Genomic DNA, 24,732 nt, shown 5'->3' with positions numbered 1-24,732 from the left:
CAACAATTTAACTAATTACTTCCATGAACACTGAAGTCAGTGGTATGGGAACCATCTAAGTCTGTTTAATTTGTTTTGCTGGAATTTTGATAGGAAGTCTCAGACTGAGTGAGCTCTCCATTCCCTTAAGAGCCACACTACACATTTCCCGGAAGTCACCATCATACTACATCTATAATACCTGACTTTTGAGATTAATTCCACTGTTTTTGATACTCCCAAATGTTCTGGGGTTTCTGGTCTTGACAATGGACTAACTTTGGGACCAGAAAAATAGCTCACTGGGGTAGTGTGCTGCTTCGTCACATGTATGACCCACACTTAAACTCAGCCCCCACAGCACTAAAGGAAGATTTGGTTGTCTCCCTCTCCCTCTCCCTCTCCCTCTCCCTTTCCCTCTCTGTCCCTCAACTAAACAAACAAAACAGATCAAAGGAGCTGCCTTTATTGCCCTCTCAGTAGACTGAAACCTGTTAGCAAGATATAAAGCTTCTTTCTTCCTCCTTGGCTCCAAAATACATTCCCCCCATCACCTCTCCTCTCCTCTCCTCTCCTCTCCTCTCCTCTCCCCTCCTCTCCTCTCCTCTCCTCTCCTCTCCTCTCCTCTCCTCTCCTCTCCTCTCCTCTCCTCTCCTCTCCTCTCCTCTCCTCTCCTCTCCTCTCTTCCCCTCCCCTCCCCTCCCCTCCCCTCCCCTTTCCTTCTCTTCCCTTTCCTTTTCTTCTATCCCTTCTCTGTTATCTCTTCTTTCTTTTTTCTTTTCTCTTTCTTTCTTTCTTACTTTCTCTCTCTCTCTCTCTGTGCTACACTGTGTATGCATGACTTAACTACTCAGAGTTATTGGGCTACTTTTTTTATTCAGATAGACAGGGAAAGACAGCATAGCACCAGAGATTTCTCTGGTGCCATAATAACTCCTGTGTGATGCTTGGGCCTTAAGCATGGAAAAGTACTTGCCCTACCTTATGAGATATGTCTTTATCCTTCTTCCTATATTTATGCAAGCAAATATTGCCATAAGAATGCTTACTAAAAGTTTTCACATTCAGATGGTGTCCAGAAGAGTGAAAACTCAGTGTTTCAGTTACTTACAAAAAGATGTGATTTACCAGGTTGCTGTAGGTCAAAAGCATCATAAACAAAAATCTTAAATCTGGGGGGGGGGGGAGGAAGTAAGGCATTATTCCAAAACAGTCATTTAAAATTATACTTGTGACTTGTGTATTAGGAGCTATATAGTGCTCTGAGTAGGGTGCATGGCTTGCCATTGACAAGGCCCCAGTTTGAGCCCTGGTATCATGTGGGAGCACCACCATAACCCAGAACTGGTTTAAAAAAGAAAGAAAAAATAAAATAAAACAGAAGAAAAGAAGAAAGAGTTTGTTCTTTAAAAGGCATGAAAAGCTCAAGTGACAGTATTGCACATACACAATACCTTAGAGAAACAACCTTGTTCCTTACCTCACATTGCACTTATAAACCCAAATAAGGCATAGACTTGTATATCAAACTAAAATTAGAATAACCTAGGAGACACAATATTTTTTTGCAATTTTTTAAAAGATTTTATTTATTTATGAGAAAGATAGGAGGAGACAGAAAGAACTAGACATCACTCTGGCACATGTGCTGCCAGGGATTGAACTCATACTTGAGAGTCCAAAGTTTTACCACTTCGCCACCTCCTGGACCACTTTTTCACAATTTTATGTCAGACTTCTTTCTTACAACTAAGAAAAGTCAATAAACTGGATTTTATTAAACAGTTTTATTCATTTGGGTTATGGAAATATGCTGATAGGAAAATGAATAGCAAAATCCCAGATTGAGAGAAAATATTTATCTGACAAAATAATCATATGCAGACTGTTAAATTTCCACAAGTCAAATGTAGGCTTATACATATATTCATTTTAAAAAACGTTTTATAACTTTTTAAAAATTGTTTATTTTTTAATGTTGCAGGGCTTTTATGTTTGAAGATTTTATTGGTGAGAATAGATCAATGAACTCTTTCCTAAATTTGGACCCACAAGGCAGGTGTGTTGGTGGGGACGGGAGAAGCAATGAGGAGGCGGCTTGCTGGGGGGTGCAGAGTGTGGGGGACCTTGGGGTCAGCTTGTGGATTTCAGGGCCCTGTCGTGGCCTCATCAAGCACACGAATGAGGTCCACACTGCCCTCTGGTGCACGGAAGATGGGAATACAAGGCACACTTTACCTGAGGAAAGACTTCCTCCCTACCCAGACTTAATCAGTACTGAGCCTGCTCTATCCACTATGGCCCCGCCCATCCTGCTCCCACTCCTCCCCTCTGGCCCTGCCCACACTACTTCTGCTCTGATTGCTCCCTAGTGGACATCAGTGGAAATGCAGTTCAAATCTTCTGTCATTCAAGATGTAAGGACAGATCAGTACTCAGCACCAATGTCTGCTAGTTCTGTAGCATGTTATGAGTAGCAGAAATTTTCACAGTGATAAGACAGGATGTTCTCTGATGGAGAGACGCTGCTTACCCCCAAGCACTTCAGTGAGGTAACTAAGATTGAAAGCACCTGTTTCTTCACAGGATCCCGCATCCAGCTGTCTGTGTGACCCTGGAGAAGCCAGTCAAGAGAAACGCCATAGCGTTTCTTAACTATTGGACATTCAGGCAACTAAAGAGGTCTGAATAAGTTGATAGCAAAATGGTAGAGAATTGACTTGACAAATCTGGGAAAACCCCAGATCAGCTCCCCAGAAAAGGAGGGAAAGTTTTAACAGTGTAAATGTTTTAAATACATACATAAATTATATAGTGAACTTTTAAAAGTAAACTCATAATCACACTGCACATATTTTTAAAACAAAATTCACTGCAAGATGCCCATATTGAAACTTTTAAATAATTCCTACAATCTATTGAGTTGAGAGCAAATATGAAGAACTATTTTTCCAGCAAAATTACAGATAAATTTAAATTAAATTAAATTATAAATATATTCCAAAACTACTTGGCTGTGTTGTATAAGTGATCAGGGTTTAGAATCAGTGTATAGTTGTTGTGTTACATGACATGTTTTAAGTGTAGAAGGTACTAGAACATTGTCTTATTTTGCTAGGGAATTAGACCCAGCTTTCTCTCAACCTTTGGTTAAGGTCAGTGAAAGGAAGTATCACTTACACAGCTATTCCCCATCTGTCAGGGAACATTAAAGTAAGTAAAAAAGCATTTAGAAGCAGGCTAAGGGCAATAGCTCAGTGGGAGAGTTTTGGACTAGCAAGTCTGAGGCCTCAGGTTTGAATCCAACCTTCCTCTGTGATAAGATTTGAATCTGGAACCAAGACTTCCAAATCAATGAGTAGAGAAGTAGAGAGTGGTATAAAGTAGCAGAGTCTTTTGTGGGACTTGGCAATGCTAACTACATATATGAACCCTCTTTTCAATTCCTTTCTTCCCCCCAGGACCCCCTTCTGCTGAGGCCTGAATTTCCTGTCCTTTCAGATTTTTTGATTGACATATCAGTGATCAGTTCATTTGTTTACCAATCCTTATTATCACCAATATATGTGAAGTTTTGATCTAGATGCTTAAAGACATTAGAGAACAAAACAGACGATATAGAATATAGAGAGAACTATATATTCTAGCAGGATGATAGCAGATTTTTTTCCCTCAAAATACTTTAAACCCTGTGCTCAGCCTCCCTTACTAGGCTCTGTTTCCAGAGACATTGGAGGGACATCCAGGGACTTAAAGTTAGAAAGTCTCAGTATCACATCAAATCGATGAGGTTTACAGTCAACAATATTTATACCCCTTTCCCATATTTGGGAGATAGTCTCTTCCTTGATCCAGATGTCTGGTCATTTTTCCAGCCATGACATCATCTCCCCAGACAATAACTTGGATCCACCTGCATATCAGATTTCAGGCTCAGGGAAAAAAAAAAAAAACTAGTATAGCCACAGGCCCTTTGGAATATAGCTAAAATATGCCTACTAGCTATCTACAAAACAAATAACCCCCAACTCTTCATCTGCACTATTCTAGCCTTTAGGTTCATGACTAGTCAACAATTTGCTTGGCTTTATATGTTAATTATTTTTTCAGCCACCAGGTTCCAGATGCTAGCAGGATGCCAACCAGACTTCTTCCCTGGACAGACCCACCAATGTGTCCTAGAGCTCTGTTTCCCCAGAGCCCCACCCTACTTGAGAAAGAGAGAGGCAGGCTGGGAGTATAGATTGACTTGTCAACACCCATGTTCAGCAAGGAAGCAATTACAGAAACCAGACCTTCCACCTTCTGCATCCCACAATGACCTTGGGTCCATACTCCCAGAGGGTTAAAGAATAGGAAAGCTTTCAGGGGAGGGGATGGGATATGAGGTCTGATGGTGGGGATTGTGTGGAGTTGTACCCCTCTTATCCTATGGTTTTGTCAGTGTTTCCTTTTTATAAATGAAATTAAAAAAATGAATAAATGAAAACCTCAGTCTAAATGAACAGTACAGAAAAAAGTGAGAACACACTCTAGGTCAAAATTCCATAGTAGACATATGATCAAATGGGGCCTGACTCTATGTCCCAAAGTCATCTGGGCAAGAGAAAGGCAGTAATTCTTGCTTACTCAACCCAGTTAGCTGAATTACATCAGTAAGTGATCTTCAGTATTTCATAACTGCTCAGGGGATGAATCTAATGTTCTATCTGTTCTCCCCATTTCCCAGATTCCCTCTTCCTCACACTCCAGAAGTTTTTTTGTTTTCTTACATATTTCAAAATTGTGAAATCTAACACTAATGCAGAAAACTGCCTAAACTCATCCATATAAAGTAATAGGTTGCCTGCCCTCTCTATTTCCTTAAAGCCAGCCAAAAGGAGAGCAAAATCTTGTTTGTCCTACCTGCTTACATTGTCCCCAGACAACAGCTCAATTTGGTTTATTTTAAGCTTTATGTAAATGGAATCATGCTGTATGTTTCATGTTTGTAAGATTCAACCATTTATTGGAACATACCAGCTGTGAATCATTCATTTTTATTGCTAAGTGTTGTTTTATTTAAGCATATCTGACTTAACATATTCATTCTTCTGTGATGGGCATTTGAGTAGTTTACAGATGAAGACTATTGTGGACAATGGTGCCGTACACCTCCCTGGTAGCGAGAGTGATTCTCATGTTACCCACGGAGAGTAAGGCCCAAGGTGTAAATGGAAATTGTGAGAGGCAATATGACCACTTGTCTCTCCATCCCCTAGCATTCCATACCTATACCCAGTGAGGCCATGGATACCACCAGTGAAACAGTTAAGTTTTCAAGGTTTTATTGTAAAACAGGGTATAAGTCGCAGAAAGTAGGAAACTTTCCATTCAACATAAACAATGAGTATCAATTGTGCACCTGCTAGGGACCAGGCAGGCTGTCTCCTAGCCCATACAGGGACCCTAGATTTCCTGCTTTTGCCAGCTGGGGGTCTGAGATGGAGAAAAATAGAGGCAAAGGCATTATCCAAGATATAAGTACAAAAACTGTCAAGAAGTACTTCATCTCTCCCAGGAAATGAAGAAAGAATTCTGGAACAGCTACATCTATGCAGTAGGAGCCGGGGCCACTTGACTGGAGTCTCAGGCAGCTGAGAGTACTGCCAGCAATTACAATGGTGCTGGAGTGGACATGGTGTGTGGGGTCTGGGTATCCTGGTCAAACTGCAGGAATGCTTCTGGATGATTAAAAAAGGGGGGAGGAGGGGGCCATGGGCCATGAGGTGGCTCACCCTGTAGAATGTACACATTACCATGTGAAAAAGTACCCATGTTTGAGCCTCTGATAGTCACATAGGAGCACCATACAAAGGTGTTATGGGGTCTCTACTCTTTTTCTCTCCTTCTGACCTCTTCTCCTCTATACAAAATAAAAGAAAGAAATGAAAAAAAAAATGAGATTTTAAAAAAGAAGAAGAAAAAAAGGACAAGAGTCTGCCAGGAGCATATGGAACTGTGAGGGTATGAAGCCCCAGTGAAAAAACCCTGGTATAAAAAAAATAACAGAAAATAAAATTAGAGGACCAACATAGTACCCAACTTTTGTTTTAAAATGACTTTCATCACCATTTCAAAAATCTAGACTCATTTTCATTCTCTACCTCTTTCCAAAAAGGACATAATCTCCCTATAAGTGGCTCTTTTTCAAATTCTATAAAGTTTTGGCTTGCTTTTAAAAAATATAGTGAAACCCTTATTTTTCCACTTTGCCACAGAATCTCCTTCATGGAGTAGCCTCAATTTGTTAAACAAGTTATTGGAATGTCTAGGAAGTTGATCAGTGGTAGTGGGATCTGAGGTTTGGACACTAAGTTAGAGAAGAGAAGGAGTAGGGAATACAGGAAAAGAGAGGGTGTCCAGACTGACCAGGTGGCCTGGATTTAGTCCTGAAGGTACAGGACTTTGAGTAGCACCATGATTCAGAAAGATCACAGTGGAGGCAGCATAGAGGAAGGGTTAGCTGAGGAGGCTGGAGAGAGTCCTGTTTCCAGGACTCTTATGCCTTCTTCTGAAGGTCCACACCACCAAGCTTGCTCCTCAGAGCTCCGTGAGTGAGCATTGGGCTGGATGGAGAGGCAGTCTATAGAGTCATAGATGAACAGGCAGTGGAGCAGGGGTGTGGCTGTACTCCTAGTCTTGTTGAAAGTAAAACTTGGTGACCTTGACAGGCTCCTCAGGTGTGTTGGTGAGGCTGACAGGCCTGTCAGCCTCCAGTGAGGTGCAAAGGTACCACCCTGGAGAGGCAGCTGACTCAAAACTGGTTGTAGAACCATTGTCTGAACGGATGAAGGTGAAACGCTTGTTCTGCTCTTTGTTCTTGCTCAAGTCAGTGATGTCAGCTGCCTGGAAGCCAAGAGATAACAGATAATAAATGAAGAGCTGAGCGGTGCCATGCTGTTCTCTTCTCCACCCCTCGCCATGATATGGCCCTTTCTTTGACCAATCTGTATCATATGGTGAACCCTAGTGGGAGTCCACGGACCTCTGTGTCTTCACATAGCATGATACAGAGTGTGTCCCATTGTCACAACTTGATATTGGCAACTCTGGTCACTCTAGCCCTGGGTGAATAAATTAAATACACAATACCACCAACATAGGCCAAAACCAATGAAGATTGGCCCCCTGTTAGGATTTGCCTCTCCTAAGAGAGGAAGTAGAGTTGAAAATGGTCAGAAAGCACTGGGGCCATTCAATGTGTTATATATAATATCCTGGCTATCCTATACTCTACACATACAACCATCCTCTAAAAAGGTATCCCATCCACAGATGAAAGAAAGTGACAGTATTATATTATGGCCATTTGTGTTTGAGTTAAGATGTTGTCCAGCATGCCTGAGAGATAAGTTGTCTTTTTCAGGATTTTTTCAAGTCCACTCAATATTGCACGGAAACCAGGAGCACTGGATTATTAACTGGATTCCAACTCATAGACTTGAGATAAGGGTTGGAAGAGGAAGGTTTTAATGGCTGACCTTACTGGATGGGGGCAATTATAGGTGTTTTGGCATCCTTTTGGAGTGAGTATCTCATAAATGTTGAGGTCTTCAAATGAACCACGCCTCCTGGCTTCACGTCCTGTGTGGCCCTTTCCTTTATCAAGGCTAGCCACATATCTAGATTTTGCCCAATGATCCAGATGCAAACAAGGATCTTGAATATTAAAGTTTATCTTTTTGGAAGTATCTCTCTTAGAAGCTAGCATCCATGTAAAGAAGCTCAAAGTGATGAATTAATTCTAAAACACCACATGAAACAAAAGCTTAAAGGATGAGAAGCCTCTTGTATGACCCATCATCAGCTGAGCTCTCTGCTGAATACAGATATAGCAGTGACTATACCATATGGAACAAAACTGCCCAGTGGCTCTTAACCAACTCAGAGAATGATGAGAAAGAACATATTGTGGTTGTCTTTAGTCCCTGGCTGTGAAGTGGTTATTATTTGAGACAGAGCCTTACCTCCAACTGGAGCTTGATTTCATCACCAGACTTGACACACGCTAGCCATAGCTTCCCTCCATGGATCCCCAGGAACACAGCATGAGACTCTATAGGCACCACATCTATTTTCTCTGAAAAAAGCAAAAGCAATAGTCAAGTGTAAGGAAGAAGAAAGAGAGGTGGAGAAGAGATTATAACCTTGACTCCTTAGGGAATAATCTGTCCTTCCTCCAAATGAAAATCTCAACTTCACTGTCTATATCCAAATAGAACATAAAAACAAACACTGTACTTTTCCAGAACCAAATCTCCTAGACTTATCCATGTACTTTTTATTCTTCCCTCACTTCCCTGAGATACTTGTGTTCCTGGTCAACAGATATGCTGCCCATAGACTAGGAAAATAGCACACAAAATCATTAATATGACTCAATTCAAAATTATTAATATGGCTCAGTTCAAAGAAGCCTAAATGATCTTGAATCTGCCTGACTTGGTGGTCTCCATCCTCTCATGTAGCTATGAAAGTCCCAGCATCCCTGTGCTTCTGAGTGTTTATTTAAATAATTCCAGAAAGACAGGAAAGACAAATTTCACAGTCTTTCAGAGTGTTTTATGTGGGTGAGAAGCAGAACAGGGGGTGGACAAGTTGGAGAGATGGAGATAATGTTATTCAGTAGTGTCAAGCTAACCAACATGAGTGTGAAAATATCGTAGGAGGTCAGAGAAGAAAGAATATCACACCACAATATCCAGTGCTCCTACATTACCTCATTGTTATTAAAGGGAAAGTTGTAGCATGCAGTAGGCAAAGTGCACCCAAGTTCTTGCAACCTGTTTACAGCACAGACCAGAACACAATTGAATGTGGTGTCTGTAAACAAAAGACATTAGCTAATCCTCTCTATAGTATTTTCATTTGGGGTGGAGTTACATTTTTTTTTCCTCCAGGGTTATTGCTAGGGCTCAGTGCTGGCACTATGAATCCACCACTCCATGGCTTTTTTTTTTTTTTTGATAGGACAGAGAGAAATTGAGATAGGAGGGGGAGATAGGGAGAAAGACAGAAACCTAGAGACCTGCTTCACCACTCATGAAGCAGACCCCCTGCAGGTGGGGAGCAGATCCTTGCACAGGTCCTTTCACTTAGTACTATGTGCACTTCACTGGGTACACCACTGTCTCACCCTGTAGTTACCTTTTGAACAACACAGAAACAAAAGGGACTCAATAGGTACAAGGGGACAGATGGGGTTAATCTATTCCTTCCAGTTATGGACTGAGAACCAATGTGCCTATACGTTGTGGTTCTTAACCTGGGCTTTACTGACCCCTGCTTTATTAAAAGTTATCCTACGTGCCTACTGGTGGTGGGTCCCCTTCTTAGCCTCAAACTCAGCCATGAAGGCACAATGGGGACTAAATCACTGTACCCAAGGCTTCTGAAGACATGTGATAATACTGTAGACCCCAGGGCAAAGTTACAGCACACCCATATAACGCTGCCCTTTTGGGCAACTACTCACCTTCTAGTTCAATGTTTGGTTCTTGCAAATATCCAGCAACAAGTTGGTTATTCCTCAGGTAGAAAGTCTTCTGGTTGACATCCCAGATTCTGGAAAGCAAAAGTAGCTAACTATAGTGAGCAGTACTATATAGGTACCCAGCCCTGAGACTAACCTCTGTCTGTGTTCCCCAGAGTTTGCTGCATCTGCATTGAACTGAGTCTACTTTGAAATGAATTTGGTATTCTAGAATACACATAACATAGAAGGGGAGTGGATCACTGATTAAATGGCAAGTAACATTTCCATAGTTAGTAGGTGGTTCACCCCTCTCCTTGCTTCGCTCCTTATCCTCCAATTCCCAGAGTTTGCTGCCTAGAATAGTACTGTCTAGTTGAACTCTCCAGGGATGAAGAAATGTTATGGCCCTACCAACCACATGGTTACCGACCTCCTGAAATACAGTATTCTGAAGTTTGGGATTTTTAAATTATATTTAATTTTCATAAAGCTAAATGCACATTTAAAGAGTCATCTGAGACTGATGACTACCACAGCACAGTGCTAGAGGTCTCAAAGGACAGAAAATTTGCAGTTAACTGGTATCAATCTTAGACCATAAGAATATATCCCTAAAGTTTGCCCTCCATCAACCTGTGGTTTGTTGCTGACATCCAATCTATTTTTTTTTATGAAGACCCCATTGGGCTGATGTCAGAGCTCACAGCTGTGAGATGTAGTGAATAGAGTACCAACCAGGATATAGATCCTCCATCCCAACTGTTTATCAGATTGACCTGCGTCCCATGTCCTCATCTGTTAAGTGGGGCTGACGATACCCACTATGTCAGAAGGTTCTTAGAGCCCCTGAAGTCAGTAAGGGGTGCAGACAAATGAGAGTTAGTTCTTGGATGAGTCTCAGTATGAAGGGAGTAAGCATTCTTTACTAAGAAACCTCCATGGGCATTTCCTTGTCTCCTAGCTCACAGGTAGAGGAAGAAAAACCTCTTTAAATGGGCAATTCTCATATCTGGGGAGGGGAGGAAATTGTCTAGATACACATATGAAAGTACACTTGCACTTGTACATAGCAAGCACATATTTACATCTGCACACATAGAGTAGTCCCACCAGCAGCCTTAAGCCACAGAAATTTAAGAAGTGCAGAGAATGACCCATTGGCACCTTCAGCCCTGGGATACAGCTGAACAGAAAGAGAATGAAGACAGCACTGTTTTAGTCAACATTACAACCCGTCATTTTTATAACCATAATATCATCTCACATAGCTCCTAAACCCATTTTGAAAAAAAAATCACAATGGATTTCAGGAACTTGGCAAATCACAGAATACTATTGCTCTACTGTCTATGCATTTGATTTTTATAACAATCACTCAAGGCTGAGAAAGGGTTATCATGAACCCATGTCAGAGATGGGGAAACCAAGACCCCAGGGGAGCATGGTCCTTCCATATTTCAGCACAAACAGGCATTGTTAGCCACAGGTCTGGGATTGTGTTGTGAGCCCATTCACAGTGGGCTCCCCCTTCACCATCTTTGTAAGGCCGATATCTTTGTGTGGTTCCTTAGCAGATGACTGTCACTTGATGAGCTGCCAGAATCTCTGGGAAACTAAATCAGGCCCTGAACAAGTTTTGGACATCTGGGATGTTTGAAATACAAGGTCCTAGAGCATATATGTAGAGATTCTGTGGAGCAATCACACTTGATGGCTTCAACCTTTCTCTACTCACCCTCCTCTCTGCTTCCTCAGTCAGACTCACCTGAAGGCTTGCATCTTGCAGGGTCTCCTTCTGGAGGGGCGGCAGGCTGTCTCTGAATGGAACAGGAAAAGAAGGAGAGCAATTAGGTGACTGCAAGGGAACCTGCGGATCTCCATCCTGTGGCCCTGGGTAAGGCAAGGGAGACTGCCATTTCAGATCCCAGAGAGTGGCTTATAAAGAAAAATCACTCACCAGACCAGGCTGTCACCGCCCTGTCCACTCTGAGAAGCGGAAATGCCCTCACATTTCAAAAAAGAGAAACCCTTGCTGCTGTCACTTTCAACCCTGCTGAGTGTCGCAATGGGGTGTTGTAACTAACTCCCTCCTATTTTCCCCTGTGCAATTTCCCCAAAATTTAGATTTCTATTTCCCCTTCACCGAGTTCCTGGGAAGAAGAGTACAATGAAAACCAACCTCTTTCATTGCCTACAGGTACCCTGAGACTATCTGTTGACTCAAAAACAAAAGAAAACTAAATAGATTTGATCAGAACTCCCTTTCCTAATGTAGGCAAGTACTAGGACTCCCAGCACAGGCATAATGGTGTCACTTTGCTTTCTTTGAAAGAGGGACAGCCTTGAGGGACTCTGGACTAGGGACTGCTGAACATTCTGTAAAGGATCAAAATAGTAAATATTTTAGTGCTTGGAACCATCTCTCTGGTCTCTGTCATGATTACTCAACTTTGCTGTCGTAGTTTCAAAGTTGCCATAGACAGTCTGTAACTGACTACACATCAATGTGCACCAATACAACTTTATTTACAAAAGCAGATGGTGGCCTGATTGGGCTTGAAACTTGCCAACTCGTGCTATAGAGTAAAGCGAGTGCTTCTGGAGAAATGTTTTTCTGTTTACACTCAGAAAGGAACTATCTCAGGAATGTAGGTGATCTCAGCACTGAACAGAAATGGGTCCAAATTCTTCCTCTATTTGTCAGCTCTGTTACCTTGACAGGTCACTTATTTAGGTTTCTGCCTCTGTTTCCTCAAGCTCAGAATGTGCTTCATCATGCCTTCCTCTGGGATAAAAGTTGAGAAAGAAAAAGGAGGAGGAGGAAGAGGAGCAGAAGTAAAGCCAGAAGGAAGTCAAGGAGAAGAGAGGGGAAAATTGTTCCAGAGTGAGGACTAATAACCATCATCTCTCTTCCTTACTATAATCTAGATAGGAAAAAAAGGAAGCATGCTCCTATTTATTGGCAGGAAAAAAGTTGAATAGCATTTCTGTAGGATTTACATGACTGTCACATCTGGGTGAGGGAGCACAAATTGTAGCAATTTGTAATCATCCATTCTCAACCTATTATTGTTTTGAAGAAAGCGCAGAGGGAAAGCACCTGCCCAAGGTTACACAGCTTGTTAATGACAAAGGTGTGGTCCCAAATCTAGGGCTCACTCTTAGTCGAAGGCCTAACTGACTGAGGCCATGTTGATTCTGATGAGTCTGACTATTTTCAATCAATGCATCAAAGTTAGTTTTCAGATGAGAATAAATTTCTTCAAAGAGAAAGACTTCAGTTGAAGTCTCCAAATCTTTCAAAGCAAATGGTGCATTTTTTTTTTTTTTTGGAAAAACTTGTATCATCCCCTGAGTGATTGCTTTGAGGGGTGAAAGTGGCATGACTCCTCAGGTGTAGCATAGAGTATGTTGTCCGTCCTTCCTTTGGAGGACGGAACATTCTCTACCACTGTTGATCCAAGTTGAGGGCAAGGTCCTATAGGGTCCCACAAAAGGGGTCTATTGTGTTGTTCCTGATAGAAATGACCAGTAACAATGGAGAGAGGGATTTATTCGAGGTTTAGGCCCATCATGTCTGTTTAGGAATCTCAGGACTCCCTAACTAGGGCCCCAGCTGATGGAATGGCCTGATAGTGACTAGAGTCATCGTTAAAGTATGCCAGTCTCTTGCCCTTATTCAGCTTTTGCAGTCCTTGCTTTGATAAAGTTAGCTTTGGAGTGAGTGAGAGAACTGTAATAGGAAGTAGGTGAGGAGGGTACCTAAGTCTAAGTGGACACTATTTCATTATGAACATTATACTGACTCACTACAGACTATTGTGTACTTTTGTTTTGAGGTATATATTTTGCCCTAGTTTATGGATACATGTGAACATGTGCTCTATCTTACTGGACCTGGTCTATATCTAGGTTTTGGGACTTTGTTAGGAAGTAAACCTCCTGGAATGGAATTTGAGAATATTATGAAAGGAATGGTATCACTTGAGAAATGAGGGTGAAGGGTTGACATTCCATGCCTGATGTCTCTATGCCTATACCTGAGGAAGGTGGGTCCATATTGGGGCAGCTTGGAATGTTCCTACTTATGACCACAGAATGTGAGCTCAGATCTAGAGGGATGTAAGAGGTCACATAGGCTCCTAAGCTGAATATAGGCCCCAGATCACATCAAATCGATGGGGTTTACATTCAACAATATTTATACACATTTCCCATATTAGGGAGCTACTCTCTTCCCTGATCCAGCTTTCTGGTCATTTTTCCAGCCATGACATCATCCCCCAGACAATAACTTGGATCCAGTTGCATATCAGATTTCAGGTTCAGAGGAAAAAAGAAAAAGAAAAACTAGTATAGCCACAGGCCCTTTGGAATATAACTAAAATATGCTTACTAGCTACCTACAAAATAGAGGACCCCCTAACTCTTCATCTGCACTATTCCAGCCTTTAGGTTCATGATTGGTCAACGATTAGTTTGGCTTTGTATGTTAACTCTTTTTTCAACCACCAGGTTCCAGATGCTAGCATGATGCCAATCAGACTTCCCTGGACAGACTACCCACCAATGTGTCCTAGAGCTCTACTTACTCAGAGCTCTTCCCCACTAGGGAAAGAGAGAGGCAGGCTGGGAGTGTGGATCGACCTGTCAATGCCCATGTTCAGCGGGGAAGCAATTATAGAAATGAGACCTTTTACCTTCTGCATCCCACAATGACCTTGGGTCCATACTCCCAGAGGGTTAAAGAATAGGAAAGCTTTCAGGGGAGGGGATGGGATATGAGTTCTGATGGTGGGAATTGTGTGGAGTTGTACCCCTCTTATCCTATGGTTTAGTCAGTGTTTCCTTTTTATAAGTAAAAAATTTAAAAATTAAAAAAATAAAGAAGAGAAGGTTGAAAAGGAAAGAAAATGGCACGAATCTCTCTCAGATTCATTTCACAAGCTGTATGTAGTCACCCACCCTTCAAAGCACATGCAAGAAGAAAGATCTACCTTTGAGGGTCAATTGGGTGTTTTGCTTGTTTGTTTGTTTTTGTTGAGGGTCTACTAAAAGAGGTGATGCATATGAATCTGACTGGTTAGTGAGACATCACCACAACTCCCTCATAACCCAGTTAGTCCTCAAATGCACTCCTTTCCCCAGTGTGTCCCAAGCCTTCCTGGCTCCAGGGTGGATTCTTAACCTCTGCATTGAGCAGAGGAAGCAAGAGGAAAAGAGAAGTCCCTTTCATCTCCTCACATTTCTGGCCACAATTCTATTCTTGATTCACTCATTAAAAATATGTTAAGTTTCTTCATGACTGTTGCCCATAGATCTATGACTCAATTCATTCTCATTTCTGGGTGCTCATCACCCCCTCCTCAAATTAAATTGAATGACCATAGCATGTAAGAACTCTGATTTCTGTTCAGTTCCTGGTACCTTCCTCAGAACCACAGGCATGACAATTGTGGCTAGTACCTTCCACATGGTGAACCTTGCCCTGCTGGACACCCAGGGACAACAAAAATCATAAAGATCACCTTAAAGAGGATAGGGCAAGCAAGCTTAGTTTGTATCATGGGAGAGACACTTGACAGGCTACAGGGAGCTTGCACTGGGAGGCTTAATTATTGGTATCTGTAAATGTTAAGCACAAGGGACTGGAAGCTGGCTCACTCTGTAGAGCACACACATTACCATGTGCAAGGATCCATGTTCAAGCTTTGGGCCACCACATGAAAGTGTCTGCAGGCTGGGGGTATGGATTGGCCTGCCAACACACATCTCCAGTGGAGAAGCAATTACAGAAGCCAAGCCTTCCACCTTCTGCACTCCATAATGATCTCAGGCCCATGCTCCCAGAGGGATAAAGAATAGGAAAGCTTTCAATGGAGGGGATGGGATATGAAACTCTGGTGGTGAGAACTGTGTGGAAAGCACTGCTCTTATCTTATAGTCTTATCAATAACTATTAAATCAATGAAAGAAAGAAAGAAAGAACCTGCAGAGGGGAAATTTCATAAATAGAGGAGTGGTGCTCTGGTGTTTCTCCTCTTACCTCTACCTCTCCTTTTCTATCTCTGTATCTTAACTTTCTATCTAGAGAAAAGGAAAATAGCTGCCATGAGTGGTGGAGTCATACAAACACTGAAACCCAGCCATTAAACCTGGTAAAGAAAAAAGGGTCAAGACAGAGTCAGCCTAGCAAATCTTTCAAATATGTTAGCTATTTCTCAATTATAGCTAATCGCTTCTTTCACTTCTTGGGGTTCCATTTAGTTACTTGGTTCCTTGTTTTTATTGTTTCTATTTCTCTACCAGGAGTTTCAATCTTTTAAAATCCTTGAATATATTACTCACAGTTCTCATAAAGGTTGCCTCTGATAACTGTGATTGAAACTTCACTGGATGTCCTATTGAATTTTTTCCCCCTCTGGTGCACAGATTGTCTTGCATATACTTGATTACTTTATATTGCCTGCTGCACAATGTACAGCAAAAACTGTAGAGATCATTTGAAGTCCTGGATGGTGCTGCATTTATGCAGAGACAATTTGCTCTTTCTTGTGCTAGGTAAAGTAGCCAGGCCACTTCACATAAGACATCATGAGATGATTCAAAGTTGGGCTACTACTGCAAATTAGTTCACTTCTGGTTCACCTCTACTTCTCTAGGACTGTAAGCCCACCTGGGATTCCTGGAGTGGAGGAGCTCCTCCTCTCTCACTCTCAACTCCCTTGAGTCTGTCTGGAGTTCAGCTAGAACTTTTAAGACAATGCTTCATAGGTAAGCAAATGCTTCATGGGTAAGGAGCTCATGGGTAAGGAGCTCCAGGGATGCTTCATGGGTAAGGAGCTCCAGGGATGAGCTCTGTTTCAATGGTTATTGTGGTTCTCCAAGCCTTGGTGATTTTTGGTGCTTTAGAAATCCATCTTTTTTAATGATGGATTTCTAAACACTAATCCAAAGGGACATATGCACTCCTATGTTTATAGCTGCATTATTCACAATTGACAAAATATAGAAGCAACCTAAACACCCACTGACAGATGGCTGGATAAAGACATCATGGGATATATACTCAATGATGGTTTTGTGTCCTTCAGGACAAAATGAATAGTGATTATGCTTACCGAAGTAGAGGAGGAGGTGAAGGACAACTGACAGATGATTTCACTCATATGTAGGATATAGAAAATTTAAATGCATGAAGTATAAAAAAGGTATCTGACCTATCTCTTAGACTTTAGAAGAACTATGGTGATTATCTTTGGGGAAATGAAAGCTTAAAACTTTGGTGGTGGGTGTGGTGTGGAACTAAATCCTAGTTATTATTTAATCTTGTAAATCACTATGAGATCATGAATTGAAAAAACTTAAGGGGAGTTGGGTTAAGTGCACATGGTGCGAAGCGCAAGAACCAGCACAAGTATCCCAGTTCTAGCTCCTAGATCCCCACCTGCAGGGGTTACTTCATGGTTAGTGAAACAGGTCTGCAGGTGTCTGTCTTTCTCTCCTCCTCTCTATATTCCTCTCTCTTCTTTCTCAATTTCTCTCTGTCTTATCCAAAAAAGAAAGAAAGAAAAGAGAAACTTAAAAAAATACATCTTATCTAGTTTTAATAGCTAACATGACCAAAATTTTGCTTCTAAGTCTAGGCCAGAGGTGGGAACCGATGCTATTAGAAGCATACCAACACTATATCTTTACTAAGTCTTATTATTCAGGACAGATGGAATTGGAGATACATATTAAGAATAGGGGTAGAGAAAGTGATTGCAATATTAGGAAGGAAGAGGAGGAAAAAGGGTCTTTAATGGTATATCAAAACGGAATTTATTATAAAGGGAACTAAATCAGAGAATGACATTTGTCAGATTTGATTTTCTAATGTTGTCCTAAGTGATCATGGAAAGATGATTAAACTTGGGTCATGGTTTAAGGAGAGTGAGCAAGAAGGATGAACAATGTTTGTTGTTCTGGTGAACATCTGACAGCTGAGTCATCATAGAAAGCTCTAACTTAGAGCATTTTCCATGTTCCACCTTAGATGGTTTCAAGTCACTGATATGCCACTCGGAGCCTAGATCTCACTAGTTTCATTACCTCTCAGAGGCAGGGAAATTTATCTGCTCTTCAGACTTCTAGAGAAAAACTGTAACATTTCCCAACTCTCTTCCCCTTCTTTTCATTCTGAATCCCCTCCCCTCACACAGGTCTTGCCCCTCACGCAAAAAAGGGCCCACTGACAAATCCAGTGTACTGGGAAACCTTAATGAAGTTCAGTGTAAACATTTTAGCTGTTCCTCTTGAAGAAACGCATGCATCAAACACTATTTACAGATAACAATTGAATTTGGGTGGACAGGTGAATTCCTTAAATTGCAACAACTTAATCTAACACAGACTCTCCAGTTAATTCTAGAGTACCTGACTATTTTATGACACAGCATATCATATAAGCAGTCTCACTGTTCAAATCTTGTAAATGCTTACTAGGATAACAGCACAAAATCTCTGGTTACTTTTTTTTTTAAAGATGAGTAAATAAATCCATATAAAGAAAAAGAGAAGGACAAATATAATTGATGTTTTCACTTTGTCAGTCGTCACTTATCAAGTCCTACTAGGTATCGAGTCAAATGAAAACAAGCCCAACATTTATTAGAAACTCCCTACAGTAACAGGTCAGATCCGAAGGTGTTCTGTTACCTCTGCCTATTCTGTTACAGCCATTTAGGAAGACTTCAACTGCCATCCTGGTGGGTGTAGAATAACTGGGTAGAGTGTGTATAGATCAACTGTTACAGATCTTTGCTATACAACGAGTTTGCTCTCTTCCTGCATCTAAATGGTAAACTTACTACCAATCCTATCTAACACAGTCCTCAAGATGGTTTTTGCTCCAGAAGTTTCTGGATCTGCATTGAAGACCATCATTAACTGAGTTATATCCTTTCCTAGATTTATGGGTTTGTTTTTCTTACTTTCTATTTGTGGATCATTAGTTTATAAGGCATCTTCTCCAGACAGAAGAAAAGGGAGAGGGCCAAGAACTTGGGAGAGGGGACAATTATGCTCCCTACATGTACTCCTATGTGTTCTACTCTTTCACATATATCTTACTCAGTCCTCATAGTATCTGTGCAAGATGGATATATTTATACCTACTTCCAAGAAGTGAATATGCCTGTACTTGTTACATAGAATAAGAAACTTGGTATCAGAAAGATGAAATAACTTACTTCACAGACTAGATGAGGCAGGATTTGAACCCAGTTTTTGTACCTCTTTCTACACTGCATTCTTGCCAGAGACAGCTGACTTTTTCTCTGCTTTATTGAATGGTTAATAAAAGCAAGAATTAGGTTTGTCTTTAATGGTATTTACTTTGGTTTTAACTTAACTTACACACTACATGGCAATAATTTGTTCCTTAATTTAAAAAATTTAGAAGATTTATGTATAGTAAGGAAAGGATACTTTATGTTGGCTAAACAGAAACCTCTTTACCTGATTCTAAACTAGACTGGACAACTGTCTCAGGCTTTCCAAAACTTTCCCAGTTTTAGCACTGAAAGTCCCATATTCTTGGAAACCCCACAGCCATTGGAAAATGAAGATGACTGGTGACCCTATGATATAAACCCTTTAAAGGTACTCTCACCATATAGTAACTGATGCCACAAATTGCAGGAACAAATATTGGATCATTGTACTTGATTATTTGGATTTTTTAAATAGCAAAGATGTGGTCCATTTTATTATAAAAGCAGACAAAGCACACAAGAGCTCTACAAGACCTTAGTAAGTCTTCCATTCAAAGAAAGAGATGACATTTTTTGCACTAGAATTTTCTGGGTTTGATATGAATCTATACTGAAATCCACCATTTATCAAGTTACTAGTGATTAATCACTCTCATTTAATCAAGTTAATTTTTATGTGTCATACTACTGAGTTACATTTCCAGTCCCAAGTTAATTTTTAATTAAACCACTAAAATTAATTTCATTTTGCAGTATAATTAAGATATGAAAATACTTAGTAACAAACTTGTTTTCAGCAGAAAGGGAGGTGGTGCAGTGGCCAAAGCACTGGACTTCAAAGCATAAGATCTAAAGTTCTCCACGATTCCCAGCATCATATGTGTCAGCTGCTCTGGCTCCTTCTCTCTCTTTTTCTCTCATGTAAATAGATAGATAGATAGATAGATAGATAGATAGATAGATAGATAGATAGATACTTTAAAATTGTTTTTAAACTTGGGAGCTAAAAAGGTCTTACTCTTTCATTGTCTCTGTCTTTACCTCCCCTTACTTTTCCTACTTGCTCTAGTCTTCATAGACATTAGATGTAAGATAGAGGAAGCAGGGTCCAGTGAGCTCAATGAGTTGTCCCAGGTAACATACAGGTTGGTCTCAACTTCCAAGCTTGGTCTTCTTTGCTAACTTTTCCAGCTCTTCAGTAGGACCAAGAATCTCTCTATGCATCCTGCAGTCCTAAATCTTCTCAGCAACAGTGTTACTAGCCATGGTTTCCTTCCATGTTCCATGACCATGTTCCCATGCTCCAAGGTAGAGAATGAATTTCCTCCTCACAAGAAGCATGCTCTTTGCTGAGCTTAAATGCACTAGCCTTCTTAATTAAATCTCATTCAAATTCAAGCACATTTATTTAGCACTTACTGTGTGCCAGATTTAAGTATTTTCTGACAAACCATTCTTATAATAGGAACTTCTTCACATTTGGAAGTAGTTCAGATTCCTTCTTTATATACATCATAAATACACAGGACCATGAGCTAATATCTTAACGCTTTGCACTAGAGACTGCTACATCACTGGTAGAAAGGGAGGATTTGTTCCCCCATGGAACAGTTGCCTATGGTTTACATGACACTTCTCTGTGATGTCATTCAGTCTCTGTACCCCTAAAAAGTGGTTAGAGACAGGCTGTCTCTTATCCTGGCTGTCTGGTCTTGGTGAATTGCTTAACTTCTCCATCCCCCAGTTTCCTCTTCTGAATATATGAACAGTGATAATCCTTCCTAATATGGTGGTTGTGAGGATTAAATGTGATAAATAATGCAGAGCTTTGAGCAGTGTGCCTGACCTGTGGAAAACTACTACTGTCTCCATAAAACCCAAGGAGTTGGCCAGGTTCCTCTTACCATAGAAAAATGTGAGACCCAGAAAGAAAAAATATCAATAGTTTATCCATTAGAGGTCCACTTAGAATTAAAAACTATGTCCTCAGACCACTCATCTAAAGATCTTTTTTTCCTATCTCAAACATAACCAGAGCTTGCAAATCAGCAGCTCATAGATTGATGTTTTATTTGTTGATTTTATTATTTCATTTAATAAAGTACTGCATATAATGAAATCAGACTACCTGATTCTTTTTTGAAAAATGTCGTTCTGGCCACCTGGGCCTACATTTTTTTTTCATGGAAACCACCTGTTGGAACTAATTAGTGAGAGTTGCTCATTCTTTGCAGTATCTACCCTCCTCTGCCACCCTCAAGACTGAGTGCCAGATCCTATTTGTATTTCTCATTGAGCTCACATTGTTCTTTCTCTTATTTTATGGAACAATTTCTCTAATTTTCCATATCTCTGTCAATAATAGAAAATTGCAGATTGGTCCTGAGAATGTTATGATTTTTTCCTCATAGCTGGAGAATATTCTCTGTTCACCTGCTGATTCAGCAGGCACTGGGTTTGCACCCTCCACCTCAGAGCATCTGTATAGTCTCCCTAGGGAACTTGTCTCAGGAGTGAACAGGTTTCCAGATAGAGTTGGACACAAGGATACTCATGCCCTCCCCATTTCCTTGGAAGCTTGCTCTTCAGAGTGTGAAAGCATTTGGTAAACACCAGCAGTAGACATTTTCCTCCCCATTTCTTTTTTCAGATGGAAAAGTCAGAGTGGAAATTGCTTACCTAAAGCCATGGGGAGGGCCTGATAGGATACAATGTCTTCCAAGATTTCCCCGTCTCTGCCCAGAGTGAGGAGTTAGTTGTACCGCAAGGAGGAGCAATGGTGTATGAGGCACTTATATGCCGCAGTATAAGGTGCAGTGCCTCTCAGGGTGGAGTTGCTCCAGTCTTCCAGACTACCTGAGAGGAGGAAGAGGAGGAGCTGCAGCGACCTTCTCACATACCCAAGCAGGGCTGGCCAGCCCAAAGAGGTGGGCAGACCCAGCTTCCAGAAGGGTGACTCAGACTAGTAGAAGCCAAACTGGTTTTTATTGTAATTATCTGCATAAAGCTGAATATTACATGTGAGAACTGAGTTGGATTAGTGGAGCTGGACCTTTGTGTCCACTGGGTTCTGACTATCACCAGCTCCATTCATGCATTTGATTATTCACCTTACCAATATCAATTGACTTGTATTCCAGGCACAATAGGGAACATCAAAAGCATGATGCTAGGCTTCAAGAAACCTAGGTGTGCTAGGTTTCAAGGGACCTAGGCATGTGTTTTAAGGAAAATGGCAAGGGAGACTGTATTAAAAATCTGCTGCTTGAGCTGAGATTTGGGTGATGTCAAGGAATTCGAAAAATATTTCTTGTTGAAGGACTAACAGGGGCAAATGTTCTGGGGTGGAGATCTTCATGGTGTATTCAAACATACTGTGGAGGTCAGTATGGGCTGAGATATGGCTTACAGAGCTACAGGGTGTCCCTCTCCCTGTCTAGTGACTTTCACACTCTATACCCTGAGTGCTACCTGATATTTTCTACAATACACTCAGATACACTCTCCCCACCTTCTCTGGAAGAGTCTAAGTTATAAACTTTCTCTTCTTCTGTGCCATTTAGAGTCTATCATCTATCTTCACACTTCTGGACAGTGGGATCAGAGAGCAGACAACCCAGGAATCCTAAAAACCATCCAACTGTGCAACTTGGAAGGTACCACAATGAGTAGAGCACCATACTAGTAAGCATGAGGTCCCGAGTTTGATCCTTGGTATTGTAAATGCCAGAGTGATGCTCTGGTTCTCCCTATTGTAAATAAATAAGTCTTAAAAGTAAACCATTCTGTTGAAACATTGCTCTGTAGCAAGGGTTCTAGTAACAGATTAAAAGTCCAGATCCCCAGATCTATAACTAACCAAATGTATGACCTTAGATGCTCTACAGGCCTCAATCTTATAGATACAAAGCAGAACAATACTTCTTGCCCTACCATAGATTAGGGGTTGGCTGGAAAAATAGAAAGAATGGTGTGTAAATTGTGAAATGCTTTATAATCAACAGGTTGTGTGACTAAAACAGGGCCTTTCTCTATGCTGTGCCTGAGAGTGCAGAGAAGGGAAGGTGTAGGGGAAGCCCTATCACCCTCAAGCCTATTTCCTTTGTCAGGGAAGGACAGGCTACCCTTACTTATAGAAGAGCTCATTGCCCATCAACAGCTCAAGAGGGCTTCCTGTGGGAGGCCTTCCCTTTCCCCTCAGTAAAGGGCCTTTACTCCCAGGGTCCTTTTACTCAGCCTACAGGGCCTAAAATTCAGCTGGGAGGTTCAGGAGCCAGAGATGGGCAGAGCATTCTTTCCTGGGTGTACCTGACCACAGGGACTTCCCATGGGGCCTCACTTCCTGAAGTCTTCATCCTAGGCTTAGCAACTAGCATGCCAAGGCCTCTAAGCCTGGGTTTGGAAATTTCTCAAGTAGCTTCTATAAAGAAATGTCTTTTGAGTAAAGAATCAGGAACTACATTTTGTAAACCTGGAAAGTTGGGTATGGGACTCTAATGTGGAACCCACCTTATCCTCAGGGGGTTCTCTGTTTTTACAGCAGGGGGACCAATCCATGAAATAGGATCCAGTGTACAGATGCTCAGATCCCAATATCATGAACAACTTCTTTATAATCCTGGGAACATCTGGAAAACAAGGGTAAGGCTGTTGTACCCCTCTTGGGTAGTAGTGAGGCTTTAGATAACAAATACAAAGTGCCAAGACCCTGGGAACGTTTGTTTACTACTATTCACACAGGGTGTAGGTCTGATTTCTTCCCTCAGGAGCATGGATCCTGCCCTAGTCTGGTGTCAGGAAAGAGATGGTAAACCAGGCTTGCCAATAGGGTCAGGAGATGAAAGACTGAGAGATTCTTGGAGGCAGGGGATAACAGAGTCAGGGGGAGAAATACAGGAGTGATTTATGGTGGTCTGATGTTGCAAGACCCTCACATCTTGGACCAAGAATTGTGAGTAATGCTCCCTGGCAAGACAGACTTCAGGCTTCCCAGGAACATTATACTGTAGAGCCAAAGGTCTGGGCCACTAGGTGGGCTCAATGGCAGGGCCCCTGTGTGCTGTGGGAAGGGCAAGAACATGGATGAGTGCTTTCACTACAGTCAGCAAGAGAGGGTGCTGGAGGAAGGGGAGGTGTCTTGCTTTCTCCTAGTTTAGGCACCTTGATCAGAATAGTGAAACTTGAGCTTTGTAAAGAGAGGGTATTACTTTTAATCTTCCTCTTTCTCCCTTTCTTTCTCTTTCTTTCTTTCTTTCTTTCTTTCTTTCTTTCTTTCTTTCTTTCTTTCTTTCCTTCCTTCCTTCCTTGCTTCTTTCTTTCCTTCTCTCTCTCTCTCTTTATTTCTTTCTTTCTTTCTTTCTTTCTTCCTTCCTCCCTTTCTTTTCAGAGCTATGCTCAGCTCTGATTTATGGTTGTATGGAGGACTGAGTTTGGGACCTTGGAATCTGAAGGATAAGAATCGTTTAGCATAACTATTATGCTATCTCCCCAGCCCAAGGACATTACTTTTACAATTCTGATAACTACAAGCCAGTCATTTTTTTTTCCTTCCTCCAGGGGTTCAGTGCCTGCAGTGCCAGTCTACTGCTCCTGGAGGCCATTTTTCCCATTCTTGTTGCCCTTGTTGTGCCTTTGTTGTTGTTATTGTTGTCATTGCTATTGGATATGACAGAGAGAAATGGAGAGAGGAGGGGAAGACAGAGAGGGAGAGAGAAAGATAGACACCTGCAGACCTCCTTCTCAGCTTGTGAGATGACCCTCCTGTGCAGGTGGGGATCCAGGGACTGGAACCAGAATCATTGTGCTGGTTCTTGCACTTTGTGCCATGTGCGCTATCCTGCTGAGCTACCACCCTGTCCCCTAAGCCAGTAATTCTTCAGTGGACATTTCCTTCTAACACTCTCTACTTATCTACAGGATAGGGAACTGGGAAGCTGATAGTAATTCTGGGGTCCCAGTCTCCTTCCCCTGAAAAAAAAC

General features: G+C 41.4%; 1 protein-coding gene across 3 annotated transcripts; it reads right to left on the bottom strand.

Annotated features, from left to right (window-relative positions):
- Window positions 1–5,289: 5,289 nt before the first annotated feature.
- IL1RN (interleukin 1 receptor antagonist) lies at window positions 5,290–21,549 on the bottom strand. 3 transcript variants are annotated; one of them, XM_060187272.1, is made up of 5 exons: window positions 21,433–21,549; window positions 11,262–11,313; window positions 9,497–9,585; window positions 7,989–8,101; window positions 5,290–6,867 (listed from the first exon to the last, which is right to left on the bottom strand). In XM_060187272.1, the coding sequence occupies exons 1-5, from the start codon at window positions 21,440–21,442 to the stop codon at window positions 6,655–6,657; spliced, it is 477 nt and encodes a 158-aa protein (XP_060043255.1). In that variant the 5' UTR covers window positions 21,443–21,549; the 3' UTR covers window positions 5,290–6,654. The 3 variants fall into 3 exon arrangements, with proteins under 3 accessions (XP_060043255.1, XP_016044768.1, XP_007525521.1); XM_016189282.2 differs by lacking the exon at window positions 21,433–21,549 and adding an exon at window positions 11,454–11,537; XM_007525459.3 differs by lacking the exon at window positions 21,433–21,549 and having other exon boundaries at window positions 11,262–11,426.
- Between the last annotated feature and the right edge of the window lie 3,183 nt (window positions 21,550–24,732).

This window comes from Erinaceus europaeus, chromosome 3 (assembly GCF_950295315.1).
Source record: "Erinaceus europaeus chromosome 3, mEriEur2.1, whole genome shotgun sequence".
Lineage (NCBI taxonomy): Eukaryota > Metazoa > Chordata > Mammalia > Eulipotyphla > Erinaceidae > Erinaceus > Erinaceus europaeus.
Note: the sequence above shows the minus strand (reverse complement) of the source record. Positions and strands in the feature narration are given on the sequence as shown.